General features: G+C 46.3%; 1 protein-coding gene across 1 annotated transcript in view; it reads left to right on the top strand.

Moving 5' to 3' along the window:
- The first annotated feature begins 3,515 nt into the window (after positions 1–3,515).
- The window catches only part of LOC142292694 (kelch-like protein 23), a 41,058-nt gene continuing 29,677 nt past the window's right edge, over positions 3,516–14,896 (top strand). The window contains exon 1 of the mRNA XM_075337788.1: positions 3,516–4,610. Coding sequence (XP_075193903.1) covers positions 3,725–4,610 — 886 coding nt within the window. The 5' untranslated portion in view covers positions 3,516–3,724. The remainder of the gene's footprint in view (positions 4,611–14,896) is intronic.

The following is a 14,896-nucleotide window of genomic DNA, read 5'->3' on the forward strand; positions in this document are numbered from 1 at the left end:
AACGTTCAATCGCAATCGCACAGATGTAGCTAACGATGCCGGATGTGCGTCACTTACGACGTGACCCCGCCGACACATCGTTAGATAAATTGTAGCATGTAAAGTCCGCTTTAGTCTATGGAAAACACCCATAGTGTCAAACGTAGTCAATATTGCAGAATTAAAAATTGCAAATAAGTCTCCCTTGACCCCCCGCACCCCATTGGTGAGCTTTATCCAGATTATAAAACACACCTCATTTTTCCCACAGTTTTGGGGAATAAACTGCGTCTTATAATCCAAAAAATACAGTACGTCTCCGAAATATATGATTCAGGTGAAACTACTCACTGGAAGCATTCACTAACGAGGCAGCAGAGTAAGGGGTACTTTGCACGCTGCGACATCGCTACTGCGATATCGTCGGGGTCAAATCGAAAGTGACGCACATCCGGCGCCGGTAACGACGTCGCAACGTGTAAAAGCGTTGAAAATCGGTGATCTGTGTAGCGTCGGTCATTTTCATAATGTCGCACCAATAGGAGATACGATGTTGTTCCTCGTTCCTGCAGCACCACACATCTCTGTTTGTGAAGCCACAGGAGCGAGGAACCTCTCCTTACCTGCCTGCACCGGCTATGTGGAAGGAAGGAGGTGGACGGGATGTTTACGTCCCGCTCATCTCCGCCCCTCCACTTCTATTGGCCGCCTGCCGTGTGACGTTGCTGTGACGCCGCACGACCCGCCCCCTTAGAAAGGAGGCGGGTCGCTGGCCAGAGCGACGTCGCAGGGCAGGTAAGTGCGTGTGAAGCTGCCGTAGCGATAATGTTCGCTACGGCAGCTATCACAAGATATCGCATGTGCGACGGGGGCGGGTACTATCGCGCTCGGCATCGCTAGCATCTGCTAGCGATGTCGCAGCGTGCAAAGTACCCCTTACTCTGGACTCTGTTTGGCTTCTGTAGATCGCCGGATAAATATGAGCTGCACTGTACTGCAATCTTTGGGAGGCAGAATAAACAAATCAACAGTAGTTGAAGAATTAGCTATATTTACTTTTTACCTTGTGATTAGGCGCCTTTATTCCTCTAGTCGGTACAATTACAGTGATACCAGAGTTATATATTTTTTTTAATTTAGGTTTGGCTATTATCACGCTAAAAACACTTTTTTACAAAATAAAGGTTTTTTTGCATCACTGAATTTGCAAGGCTGTAGTTTTCTTATTTTTCTGTCGACAGAGTCATGTGAGGGCTTATTTTTTGTGGGATGAGTTGGAGTTTTTATTGGTACCGTTGGGGGCCGCATAATAATATTTGTTTATTGCTTTCTATTCTGCTTTTTGTGAGGCAAAATGAAATAGAAACAGAAATTCAAGCTTTTTTATGTACCGTAAGAGAAAGCTTTATTCTTTGGGTCTGTATGATTACAGTGATACCACATTTACCGTATATAGTTTTTTATGTTTTCCCGCTTTAACACCATAAAAACTATTTTATAGAGAAAAAAACCTGTTTTTGTATTGCTGTATTGTGAGAGTTATAACTTTTTTAATTTTTCGCTCATGGAGCTGTATGGCGGCTTGTTTTTTTGCGGGACAAGATTACGTTTTCAGCGGTACGATTTTTATTTGTATGACTTTTTGATCACATTTTATTCCACTCTTTTTATGAACAGACATGTTTTGCTGTGTTCTTTATTTTTATTTTTTACGGTGTTCATTTAAGGGGTTAACTAATGTGACAGTTTCATAGATCGGGTTGTTACGGACGTGGCAATACCAAATATGTGCACTTTTTGTTTATTTTATACAAATATAACTTTTATTGGAATATTTTAGTTTTTGGTTTACTTTGCGTTTGTTTGTTTTTTTTTTACTTTTTCACTTAGTCCCTATATTGTTTATTACCCTACAGTGCTCTGATCGCAGATATACTGTATTGCACTGCTCGATCACTGCAGTACAGTGTAGCTGCTAGAGCTGCACTGTGAAAGCTTGAGTGATCATGCTACAGGTGTGATCCCTCAGGCTTCCTGTAGTCAGGTGACCTGGAGGTCATCATGACAACCTTGGATCACCATGACGACGATTGGGCCCTCGCGATTACATCGCGGGGGTCCCGATCGGATGGAAGAGGGAGCGCAATCCCTCTCCCAAATTCCCTAAGTGCCGCTATCGATATATATTGCTGCATTTAGGGGGTTAAACAGCCAAGGACAACGTGGAGACCATCCCTGGCTGTGAGGGTCGAGGCTCAGGTGTTGGGAAAGCAGAGTCCCTTGTGGCGATCATGCCAGGCACAGCACCCATTGCTAGGACGTACATATACGTCTTAGGTTGGTAAGTGCCTCCGATCTAGGACGTACCAGTATGTCCAAATTCGGGAAGGAGTTAATCATAGAAACGTCTGCTATTTTTGGGGGTTTAGGTCCAGTGGACGGTCCTATCAGTGATTGACAGCTTTTTTATTTTTTTTATATATATATAAGTATACATACAGACATAGCTGTCAGATAGATCAATCTGCTCAGCTCACCCTGCTCTATAACATGGTGCCCGCAGACTGGATTGCATTTTTATGGTGACAGGTTTCCCTATAAGACCTTTATAATAAAAAGGAAGTTTGTGTTGACTGTAAACCTCATACCAGCAGGCCTAAAGCGGGCTTTACACTCTACGATATTTCTAGCAATTGCTAGCGATATCGTACGCAAAAGCACCCGCCCCCGTCGTGCATACAATATCGTGTGATCACTGCTGCAGCGAACATTATCGCTACGGCAGCGTCACACGCTCTTACCTGGTCGGCGACGTCGCTGTGACTGCCGAATAATCTCTCCCTCAAGGGGGAGGTGCGTTCGGCGTCACGGCGACGTCACCGCGACGTCACTAAGCGTCCGGCCAATCAAAGCGGAGGGGCGGAGATGGGCGGGATGTAACATCCCGCCCACCTTCTTCTTCCTCATTGCGGGCGGGACGCAGGTAAGGTGAGGTTTCTCGCTCGTGCGGTGTCACACACAGCAATGTGTGCTGCCACAGGAACGAGGAACAACATCTATAAGCAACCATTAACAATTTTTGGTTTTAGGACGACCTCTCCATGGTGAACGATTTTCACCACTTTGGAGGACGTTTAAGGTCGCTGGTAAGTGTTACACGCTGCGATACGCCGGATGTGCGTCACTAACGACGTGACCCCGACGATAAAACATTAACGATATCGTAGCGTGTAAAGCCCCCTTAAGGTATGTGACAAATGGTGTCAGCTTTGGGTTGTAAAACAGTTATTTTGGCTACTAAGAATAAATGGATCCTGTACATGCACGAATAGTTGGGTTTCTAGCTAGATAAAGATAGCGCAGTTTGATTTATTCATTGTATTTATTTTGGCCCTAAACTGTTGTGACTTCTCCCTTTAAATGCGTCTTTTAGATATTGAAAGACAGGAGCAGAAGTTACAGAATAGCAGGCTATTTTCGGAACAGCAGAGTTGTCAAGGTTCAAACTTAGCCACAGCCTATACGCGTCTTCAGTAATCACGAGTCACTGTGTTTTGGAAATCTCCTTTCTCCAAAGGAAAAGTAGGACACGCAGCACAGAAAACCTTCTAAAGAAGCGAACATATTGCTGTGGTTTTGAGCAGTGAGTCTTGTGCAGATTTGACCTCTTTATTTCCTTAATTTTTAAACTTAGAATTACATATGTTTATCCTGTTCAGTAGCATGTCATAATCATCAGCCAAAAATGGATGAGGTGAATGAAGTCATTCTTGAAGTTGATCGGAAACTCTTCCATGTGGAGAAAGCTATATTAGCAGCAGAAAGTAGTTATTTCCAAATAATGTTTTATGGAAGATTTAAAGAGAGTACTTTACGTAAAATAAATCTTAATGGGGTAAACAAGGAATGTTTCCAGACTCTATTGGACTTTGTAAAAAATGGGAGAATGGAACTAAACCGAGGAAATGTCACAGATCTCTTGGAAACGGCAGATTTCCTTGATTTGCGGAAAGCTAAGCAGTTCTGCATTGCATTTCTAGTCCAAGAATTGAAAGTATCCAACTGCTTGGGTATGATGTCCTACTCCCAGCAATATGGATGTATAGAACTTTATGAATCTGCAACTAATGTCGCTGTCACACACTTATCTGAGCTCATCAATGACTATGAAGATGAATTCTCTCAGCTTGATAAGGAAACTCTAGAAATGTTACTACAAACTGATGATTTATATGTATCCAACGAAGATCTTGTGTTTGATGCTGTAATGAAATGGGTCATGATGGACACCGTAAGGGAGAAGAATTTTGAAGAGTTAGTTGCCCTGGTGAGACCTGCATTTCTCAGCCTCACCTTCCTTGATGTTCTCGTAAAGCGAATGCAAAGAGCAAAAGGCAAAGATACTTATTTCAGACTTTTAGAAACTTTGAATAGCAACCCACCTATTACATGGCGTACCATGGGTGAAGTGATGTCAACCAGCAGGGCATATGATACTTTATATGTTCTTGGTGGAAAACATGAAAAAGAAGAGCAAGAACTGTACACCTATCTGCCTAGATCCAATACATGGAGAGCATGCTCCCCCTTACAACGTAAAAACCTCACTCAGTATGCAGTGGCCACAGTAGGTAACTCTAACAAAATGTAATTATCATTTATTTTGTGTAGTATTATTTATTATGTCATTGTTACAGAATCATTTTAAGGTATAAATCTGACAATGATATCGAATGTGTAACCACTAGTTATAACTTATTTTTCATTAATACTTGTCATGATCCAGGCCGGTATCTGCCGCTGTGGTTTCACCCAGCTCCAGCCTGGTCATGTCAGGGGTTAATTCCTCCTTGCCTCATTCTGATTCCGGGATGCTGTGTCTTGGCGCTGCACCTCCTATTCAGCGCCAGTGATAGTTTATGCTCTGCAGCGTATATTACTGGCTCTGGTGAGTTTCCCGATCTCTCCTGCTTCCCTGCTACCTGGTTCTGATCCGTACCCTCCTCCGTTCGTCTGTCTGTCCCGGTCCCTGACTACTTGCTCCTGTCTACTGTGTATCCTTCCCTGTCTGTCTTATCCCAGTCTTGACCTGTTTGTCCTCCCTTGTTTGTATTTAAACTTCCCTGAATCTGACCTGCATCTACGCTGCTGACCCCGACCTCCATCTCTCCCCTCGGCTGTATCTGTGACTTTTCAGTTCTGACTCTCAGTTATCACCTGACCAGGATTTGTCTCTCCCTGTGCTATTGACAAGATCTCCTGCTGCTGACCCGGTATTCTGACTACTCTATTGCCCTCTGGGGGTTTACCTTCTAACTGCACTTTGAAGTTACATTGCTTGTAACTTCAGCTTCTCCTAGTTCAGCATGACAATACTTTTGTTAATTTGCAAAAAAAAGAAACTTTAAATACTTTAGAGACTATTACCTCTCCTGGAATCTCATACATGCACTTTTAATATCTGATCCAACAATACACTGCTGAGATGTTACAACTGCATTTTTTTAAAAAAACAAACATTTATTGTTATTTCTGAAATCCCCTTACATTTATATTTAGTCGTTATTAGTGATGGGCAGACCCGGATTGTAAAAAGTCCGGATCCCTATGGGTTCAAAAGTACCCGAGCACTGACCCTGGGCTGGAGTCAGGGAACTTGGGTAATTAAAAAAAAAAGGAAAAATAGAGAAAAAAAGGGGAACGCATATTATACTTACCAGTTTCTGCGCGACTGTAACACTACTTCCGGGGCCGCTAATTATCCTTCATACATATGCACAACTTCCCCTTCCTACGGGCAGTCCTGGCGCCTGTAATTTGTTGCAGTCGGACAGTGCCCCCACCTTGTGTGACAGCATGTAGATCGTTTGCAATCACAGGTGCTGTGTCCCCCTATCGTGGTGTAAAAATAAGTAAATAAATAAAAAAATTGGCATAGGGCCCCCCATATTATGATACCCAGCACAAATAAAGTATACGGCTACAGGCTGCAGCTCCCTGCCATGTGCTTATCTTGGCTGTGTATCAAAATAAGAGGAAGAGCATGAGGTTTTTTATTTAATTATTTAAATAATTAAAAAAAAAAAAGCCTTGCACTCCCTCTAATTTTGATACCCAGCCATGATAAAGCCAACAGCTGGGGGCTGTTATTCTCAGGCTGGGGAGACCTTAGCTAATTGGCCCCCGCAGCCTACTAATTGCAGCTTGCAGTCGATCAGCGTTGTTGCATCCATTAGATGTGACATCCCCAGAAATTTACACAGCACTTCCTGATTGCCCTGGTGCGGTTTCAATCATGGTAATAAGGGGTTAATGACAGCTCACAGCTGCCACTAAGCCCTAGATTAGTAATGGGAGACGTCTATGAGATCCTTCCATTACTAATGTGTAAGTGAAAAGAAATAAACACAAACACCGAAAAATCCTTTATTTGAAATAAAATCCCCTCTTTCACCCTTTTAATAACCCCTAAAACACCCCTGTAGGTCCGACGTAATCCACACAAGGTCCTATGATGATTCCAGCTCTGCTACATACTGAAGGCACAGCATTCAGCCACTGAACATGCCCGCACATTGTGGGCTTCAGGCAGAGACTGAGTTGCAGCGATGAGCAGTGACGTCACTCAGATTATTTGCGGTCACAGCTGGAGGACCATGGGAATCTCTAGCTGTGACCGCAAATAAACTGAGTGACGTCACCACTAACAGATGAGGCTCAGTCAGTCTTTCCCTAAAGCCCACAGTGTGCAGACATGTTCTGTGTCCGTGCGCTCTGCCTTCAGTATGTATATAACAGAGCTGGAATTGTTGTAGGACCTTGTGTGGATTACATCGGACCAATCAAAGATGCTGGGACTGCCGGTGGGTGGGGGAAGCAGTGCATATGTATGAAAGATAATGAGGGACCCTGCAAGTAGTATGAGTAGCCTGGAAGCAGTGTTACAGCTGTGCGGAGACTCTGTAAGTATAATGCGCCTGCTCTAATACCCCTATACCTTTCTACCACCATTTTAAATCGCCTCATTCAGGTCCCTATAGACATATGGGATACAGCGTCTGGCCAGATATCTGGGATCAATTCTGGGCCCAAAATGTTTTTTTTTAAAAACCCAGTTGGACCCACTGATCCCGGGAATCTGGGGGTCTGCGTATCACTACTCTTTATATAATGAGGGTCTTATTATAATTTTAAGCAATTCGCAGAGCAAGCATAGAAATACATTAATGTATTTTTTTTTCTTTCATTATTATTTCATCATATATTTTCTTGCTTCTATTGAAAATCAAATAATATTTCTTCTAAAGTAAAAAAAAAGAAAAATATCTGCCCAAGAAACAGTTATGCCTGTAAAATAATGTTTACAGTTTTCATAATCAGGATATGCATGGAAAAATCATACTGTGATTGTTACAGTGAATTATAGTTATAGTGAGTGGAGCAACTTCTTAGTTTTATTTGCTAAACCTATGTAAGTGTATATGAAGTGATTTCTAGTGCTGCTCCATTCCTCTTCTGGGTCACATGATGGCTATTCTGTCTCACTGGGTCACATAGAGCCTTATGTGTGAGCCAGAAGTCACTTTTAGGCCCCTTTCACACGTCAGTGATTCTGGTACGTTTGTGCTTTTTTTAAGACGTACCAGAATCACTGACATACGCAGACCCATTATAATCATTGGATCTGCTCACACATCAGTGTTTTTTCACTGAACGTGTCTCTGTGCAGCGTGCACCCTTGGCCGTGATTCTGCACGGACACATGTCAGTTTTTGTCTGGCATCACTGATGACCCACGGACCACACTATGTTGTGATCAGTGAAACATGTACCAGAAAATCACGGACATTAAATATTCAAAATTTTCAGCTTACCTTGCCTGCGATTCGCTGTGCCTGCTCCGCTCTCGGCAGTTTCTGCCTGGCTCAGGAATATTCATGAGAGCAGGAACAGCCGACCAGGAAGTAGGTGCTGAGAGCGGTGGGCGGACGCTGCAGAGCTGGAGACTTCAGCATCATGGACAGCAGGAACGAAGGCAGGTGAGTAATGTCCATGTGCAATCACGGGATCACGGATTGCACATGGACAACCCACGTGTGTCGTGAATCACGGAACACGGAGGGACATGTGCGTGTTTTACACATCAGTGAAGAACGTCAGTGTTTTTCACTGACGTGTGATACGGGCCTTAGGGTTCACTCACACTAGTGTATAGTATCCGATGATTCTCTCATGAGAGAATCGGATAATATGTGCAAATGACACCTGGCTCAAACATCTGCTACAAGTGTGACCCAAGTGTCATTCACTGTGCTCTGATTCTATTGCAAATGGTAATTAGAGCACAGGTGAGGAGAAAATGGAGAACGTAACTTCTGCATCTTCTCCATTATTTGTCTCGACATATTAAGGACTACACGTGGATGACAGTCTGATGTTTTGCACGCACATGTTGACTTTAATGAGTGCACGTGTCCAACAAAACATCGGCTAGTGTTCATTCAAGTTATACGTTAGCTATACAATAATGTTAGCAAACCCTTTGGCCATGGTCAGATGAGCATATAACGTCCGATGCGACAGTTTGCTCAAGCTCTGCAGCAAGTGTGAGCCAAGAGTCATTCTACTGTGCTTCAATTCTCACTTGTGAGAATTGGAGCACAGGTGAGGAAAAGAGGGAGAGATTAGCCGCTTCATCTTCTCCATTGACTGTCTCTGCATATATTGGATTAGTCGCTTGATCTTCTCCATTGACTGTCTCTGCATATATTGGATTAGTCGCTTCATCTTCTACATTGACTGTCTCTGCATATATTGGACTGTACTGATGAGTTGATATGTGCAGTCCGATGTTCCACCCACACACTCTTCTAGACTTTTACAGGAGTGTGTGAGTCGAGATACGCTGCCATTGGCATGAGAAAAAAAATTGTAGAGCTGTTCTGCCTCATTGAATAACATTGGTCAGAGTCCAATGCGATATTTTCTTGCATTGCACTCATCCAATTCATACGCTCGTGAGCAAGTAAGTCTATAGAGAGAATGAAACTCCTTATGCTTTAATTGTAAAAGGTACTTCCGGCTCATATATAGACCCAAGTGTGAACAGGCAAGGTGGAATAGCCGTTAAGTGACCCAGAAGAGGATTGAAGCAGAGTTGGCAAGTGGGGAAGACTGTGATTGGTCAATATATTACCACTAAGGTTTAGGTCATGCAACATTTGGCATGAGTGCTTCTTTAAAACATTATAAATTTCCCAGGATTGTAACATGCTAATAAAAACTGTAATGAAGTTATATGGCAAAATAATGCACATTAGTTCCAAATGCATACAATAATGCCTTGCCAGGTGTAGTGAAAGTCATCAGATAAAGGCAGGATTGTTCAATTCACAGTTTGCACAAATATTGTAATTCATCCTGTAAAAATTTCATAAAGATGAATACATATTAACGCCACCTATTGTCTCATTCCTGACAGGCCAAATTTTACAATTCTGACCAGTATCACTTTATAAGTCAATAACTCTGGACTGCTTCAATGAATCCCAGTGATTTTGTGGTTGTTTTTCAAGACATATTGTACTTGATTTTAGTGTTAAATTTTGGTCGATATTCCCGTTTATTTATGAAAATATTGAATAGTTTGCAATTTTTAAGTTTTTCTGCCCTTAAACTGGATTGTTACCATATTTTTCAGACTATAAGACGCACTTTTTTCTACCCTAATCTTGGGAGGAAAGTGAGATGCGTCTTATAGTCTCGAAATACCTGGCTTGCTGACAGGGAGTGGTCGCGACGGCAGTGGAGCAGGTCACAGGAGGCAGGAGAAGGGTCGCAGCTGCAGGATGCCATCAGTTGGGGCATGTGTCCTCTATTAATGAAAATTAATATTCAGTGCTCCCCACTCCCATAATCCAGCCAACACCTCAGCACTGAAGCTGGTGCCAAGAGGTGTGCGGATATATGGGTGTGGAGAGCAGTGATTGTGTGACGCCTTGGCAAAACCAGGTAGTTACAGATGACTATACCCCCTCCATGGTGCAGGAATCACCTTCTCCTTGGAATTCCATCAACACCCCTACACATAGGTAACACCAGCCACAAAAGTCTAGTCACCCCCCTGGGACAATAGGGACACACCAGTGGGCAGGACCAGGTGGATGGGAATGCCCACCTAGGGGTCCTGAGGTGTCAGGGGAGGGAACACAGCAGTTAAGTGACAGAGGAGGAGGAAAGAGGAGTTTGAGTTGAAGTGGAGTTAAGCTGAGACAGAGAAAGTGAGAGGAGTGTGGAGTGGTGGTCAGGGGTCGGAGCCCCTGGACTACCGGACTACTGAAGCCGACTAGGTGGTACATGGCAGAGCAGGGCCACAGGCGACGGAGATCTGGTCGCGGGAGACCTGAAGTGGACCAGGGCAGGGTTGTAGACCGCCGGTGCCGACAGCAGGGATCCGGTCCAGAGGCTGTGCACAGTCGGGGTACCTGGACCCCAGGGCAAGGACCGCTTCAATCACCTTACCAATTAGCCAGCAGGGGACAAGGTTCCAGGCTTTGTCCCACGAGTAGCGCAGAGAGCGAAACGGAAGCCCAACGCGGGGGATAGGGTGTCCACCAGAACCCACAGAGATCCCAAGGGTCAGATTTTGCGGGCAACAGTTCCCACTGAATACAAAACACAGGGAAGCGAATTTCTCCCGTTTTATGCGGGTTAAGTCAACACACAAGAAATTACAAGTGCAGGAGGAAGAGCCCCTGACCTGTCAACCTGTGTGCGGGACCAGCACACCCCTCCAGAGGCTCCCGGCATCCGGCCTTGGTTTACCACTTGGACTTTGTGTGATTTATTACCACAGTGAGTACACCGGTACAATCTGGTTGATTTCTAAGGACTGCTCCCTGCAATCCTGCACCATCCTCTGGGCCCCGGGACTACACCTCCCCTACCCGTGGAGGGGATTACACCTTGCTGCCCAGCTCCATCAGCCCCGGGCACCCCATACCAAGGCAGCGGCGGTGTCATCAATCCTGACCACAACTCACGGGTGGCGTCACTGACAAACTCTTCCCTTGTAAATAACCTCTTTTCTTTATTTGTTGTGGGCGATGGGCCGCTACTCGAGCCCCGGATTCGGCTGCCACTCGAGTCCCAGCCACGATCCCGGATCCAAGCGCCTCGGGCAGCCCTCGCTGACTCCCTCCCTGTGGTCAGTCACCCCCTGCCCTCGACAATTATTCATTTTAGATTTTGCAGCAGCTCACGGCGTGTATCTGAAGTTGCATGGCAGTGATGTCATAAGCTGCCTGTTTCTTACACTCCGAAATCAGCTGCCAGTATCAGAAGAGGATGCTGCGCACCGGGGGAGCAGAGGGAAGGAGAGTAAAATGGTTTCATTTTTTGTGTGCAAAAAGCAGCATACATACCAGGATGGGGAAAATATATACCAGAATGAGAATCCTGGTCAAGCAGCCACCGCTTTTGACTGTGAAACAACTCCACATCATCATGCTTTCTCCACCAAACTTGACAGTTTCTTTAGTTTCTCAATCCTGATAGACCATGTGACTTGTTGACTCCGATATTTTGCCTGGATGTCCACTTCTTGGCTTTTGAATGGATGATCAGACTTCTTTTTTGTATTCTTCCAACTGTCATGGCACTCACATTATGTAAGTTGGCAATTTTCTTTTCTGAGAGACTATCGATGAGTTAGATGATGCTGTTTCTCTTTTCTTGGGAAATCTTCTTCATGGCTGCTCCTTGATTTGAACCAGTGACCTTTTGCTTGGGAATCAACCTAGTATTACACTGAGCTATTAGGGAATGTGACATCAGGTTGTAATTTGTAGTATACAGGAAGAAAAAGATTTTTCAAACACCAGGAGCAAAACAGTAACAACACAGGGAAATGACAAGAATCTGCATAACTAATGATATACTAAATAGTTGGAAGTAAATTATATGTGTGAGATACAAGACGACTGGCTATAAAATGAAGACAGTCACATGCTCAAAGCTGTAGTGGATGGTGTGATGAGGAACCTGAAAGTCTAAAGTTAAAAACATTGTTACTCTTTTGCTCATCAGTGTATATACCAGGATGAGGGACATATACCTGTATACCAGGATAGGCCCAGGATGGGGATCATATATACCAGGATGGGGGATAAATATACCAGGATGGAGGATATATATTTATATACCAGATAGGCCACATATATTTCAGGATGGGAGGCATACAGTGGAGAAATAAGAGTTTGATACATTGCCGATTTTGCAAGTTTTCCCACCCACAAAGAATGAAGAGGTCTGTAATTTTTATCGGAGGTATACTTCAACTGTGACAGAATAAAAAAAAACCCAGAAAATCAAATTCTATGATTTTTAAATAATGAATTTGCATTTTATTGCATGAAATACGTATTTGATACAATAGAAAAACAGAACTTAGTATTTAGTACAGAAACTTTCGTTTGCAATTACAGAGGCCAGATGTTCCTGTAGTTCTTGACCAAGTTTGCATACACTGCAGCAGAGATTTTCACCCACTCCTCCATGCTGTCACGCTTCCCGGTCCCCTGGTCCCGCTCTCCGGTCCCCGTGGCCCGCTCCCCGCTCCCCGGCGGCGTCCCCTGCTCACCACCCCGGTCCCGGCCTCCTCTTCTCCGCCTGCGGCCTCCATCCGTCCAGCTCCCCGCTCCCAGCCGGGCACCTCTGCTTCCTCTGCACCGCTCCCTGGACTGGCTTCTGGTACTCGGGCCTCGCGCATGCGCATTAGGGCGCGCGCGAGGTCATTGACCCTTTCTTAAAGGGCCAGCACCTAGAAACAGGAAATTGCATAGACAGGTACAGGGTATATTAAGATTCACTTTCCTGGTGGGCGGGGCCTGTTCTACGTGTTTAGCAAGCTAGTGTTCAGGTCCCCGTATTGCTTTGCCCTGTGCTTTGCCTTGTATTAACCCTGTCCTGTCTCGTAGAGCCTGTCCTGCCACGCCAGCCGCTCCGAACCAAGTCCATCCCTGGACCCTGACGTAGACTTCGGCGGATGTTCCACCACCTCTGCAGCTCCGCCAGTCTCCAGTCCCTGGCTCCGTTCGGTGACCCGTTCCATCGCTCAGCAGGTTCCGGATCCCGCCTGACCCTACAACCCGGCCTCGGACCCTGAGCTTCGTCACCCGGGCTACCGTCCTGTACCTCGTGTGCTCAGCGCCATCCACCTTTCCTGCTCCTCTACAGACTGTCCAGCTACCTATAGTGCTTCGGCTACCGTGCATCAGGACCCTCTGGCGGGGTGACCGGCCTGGCTGCCTCCTCAGGGGAAATCGGTGTACGGTCCAGTGCTTCCACCACCCGGTCGTAACAGCTAGAACAGGCCATGGATCCCGCCGAAGCACTAGCGGCCTTGCAGCAGGAACTCGTACGCCACCGCGAGACCCAGACCCGCATGCTGAACTTCATGTCTTCTGTGTATACCCGTCTGAACACGCTACAAGCGACGGCCACATCCTTGGCATCTCAGGTTTCCACTGTACAATCCACGGCCACAGCTCCCATGGCAGCCTCCTCGGATGCTTCCAAACTTCGTTTGGCCTCACCACCCCGGTACGCCTGAGATCCCAAGACCTGCAGGGGATTCATCAATCAATGCTCTCTCCATTTCAAGCTGCTGCCGCACCTTTTTGCCTCTGACCAAGCCAAGGTCGCGTTCATGATGTCCCATCTAGAGGGAGAGGTACTGGCCTGGATGAACCCCTTGTGGGAGAAGGAGGATCCGGTAACCACCAACATCCAGGAATTCCTGCAGGCATTTCGTGGCACCTTTGACGAGCCCGGACGCGCCTCCGCGTCTGCCTCATCCCTCCTCCGGCTACGTCAGGGGACTCTGACGGTGGGCCAATATGCCATTCGTTTTCGCACCTTGGCTTCGGAACTCGGGTGGAACAATGAGGCCCTAACCGCCGCCTTCTGGGAGGGACTCACGGGTCGTATTAAAGATGAGCTGGCTGGTCGTGACGTGCCGTCCACCCTGGATGCCCTGATTGCCCTAGCGACTCGAGTGGATCTTCGCTTTCAGGAACGATCCAAACAAGTGTCCCGCGAGAGGCGTCCGATACGGCACTCCACCCCACCACAGAAGTCCATCGCTCCCCAGTTGGCGTCACCTGGCGCGTCTACCTCCGAGCCCATGCAGATTGACCGCCTGAGGCAGTCGGAGCAACGCCGAGCAGAACGACTAGCAAAGGGTCTCTGCTTCTACTGCGGTGATGGCACACACCTGCTACGCTCTTGTCCCGAGAAGCCGGGAAACTCCAAAGCCTAGGCTTGGTAGGAGAGGCCACCCTAGGTGCTGGGACTCTCTCAGACTCCGTTACCTGGACTATTCAAATCACTACAGAAGAGACCCGGTTCACGGCAGAGGCGTATCTCGATTCCGGAGCAGCAGGCAACTTCATCCAGCAGGCCACGGTGGATAAGTACCAGGTGCCTGTCCTCCCACTAGAGAAACCGCTGGTGATCGCCTCTGTGATGGGAAACCCCTCTCTGACACCGTCTCACTGATCACCAAGCCTGTGGAAGTACGGATCGGTGCTCTGCACACCGAGAAGATCACCTTCTACATCCTCCCGCGCATGTCTCATCAGATCCTGCTGGGACTCCCATGGTTACGGACACACGAACCATCGGTCAGCTGGAGTACAGGTGAAATCACTCGATGGGGCTCCTCGTGTCACGAGAGATGTCTGAAATCCATCCAGCCCGTCCGACGCCCTCCGGTTCCAGAGTCTCTACCAGGATTGCCTTCTGCCTACTGGTCCTTCACGGACGTGTTTGATAAAAAGGAGTCAGAGGTACTACCGCCTCATCGTCCCTACGACTGTGCCATCGAGTTACTGCCAGGAACTACGCCTCCTCGAGG

This window comes from Anomaloglossus baeobatrachus, chromosome 1 (assembly GCF_048569485.1).
Source record: "Anomaloglossus baeobatrachus isolate aAnoBae1 chromosome 1, aAnoBae1.hap1, whole genome shotgun sequence".
NCBI lineage: Eukaryota > Metazoa > Chordata > Amphibia > Anura > Aromobatidae > Anomaloglossus > Anomaloglossus baeobatrachus.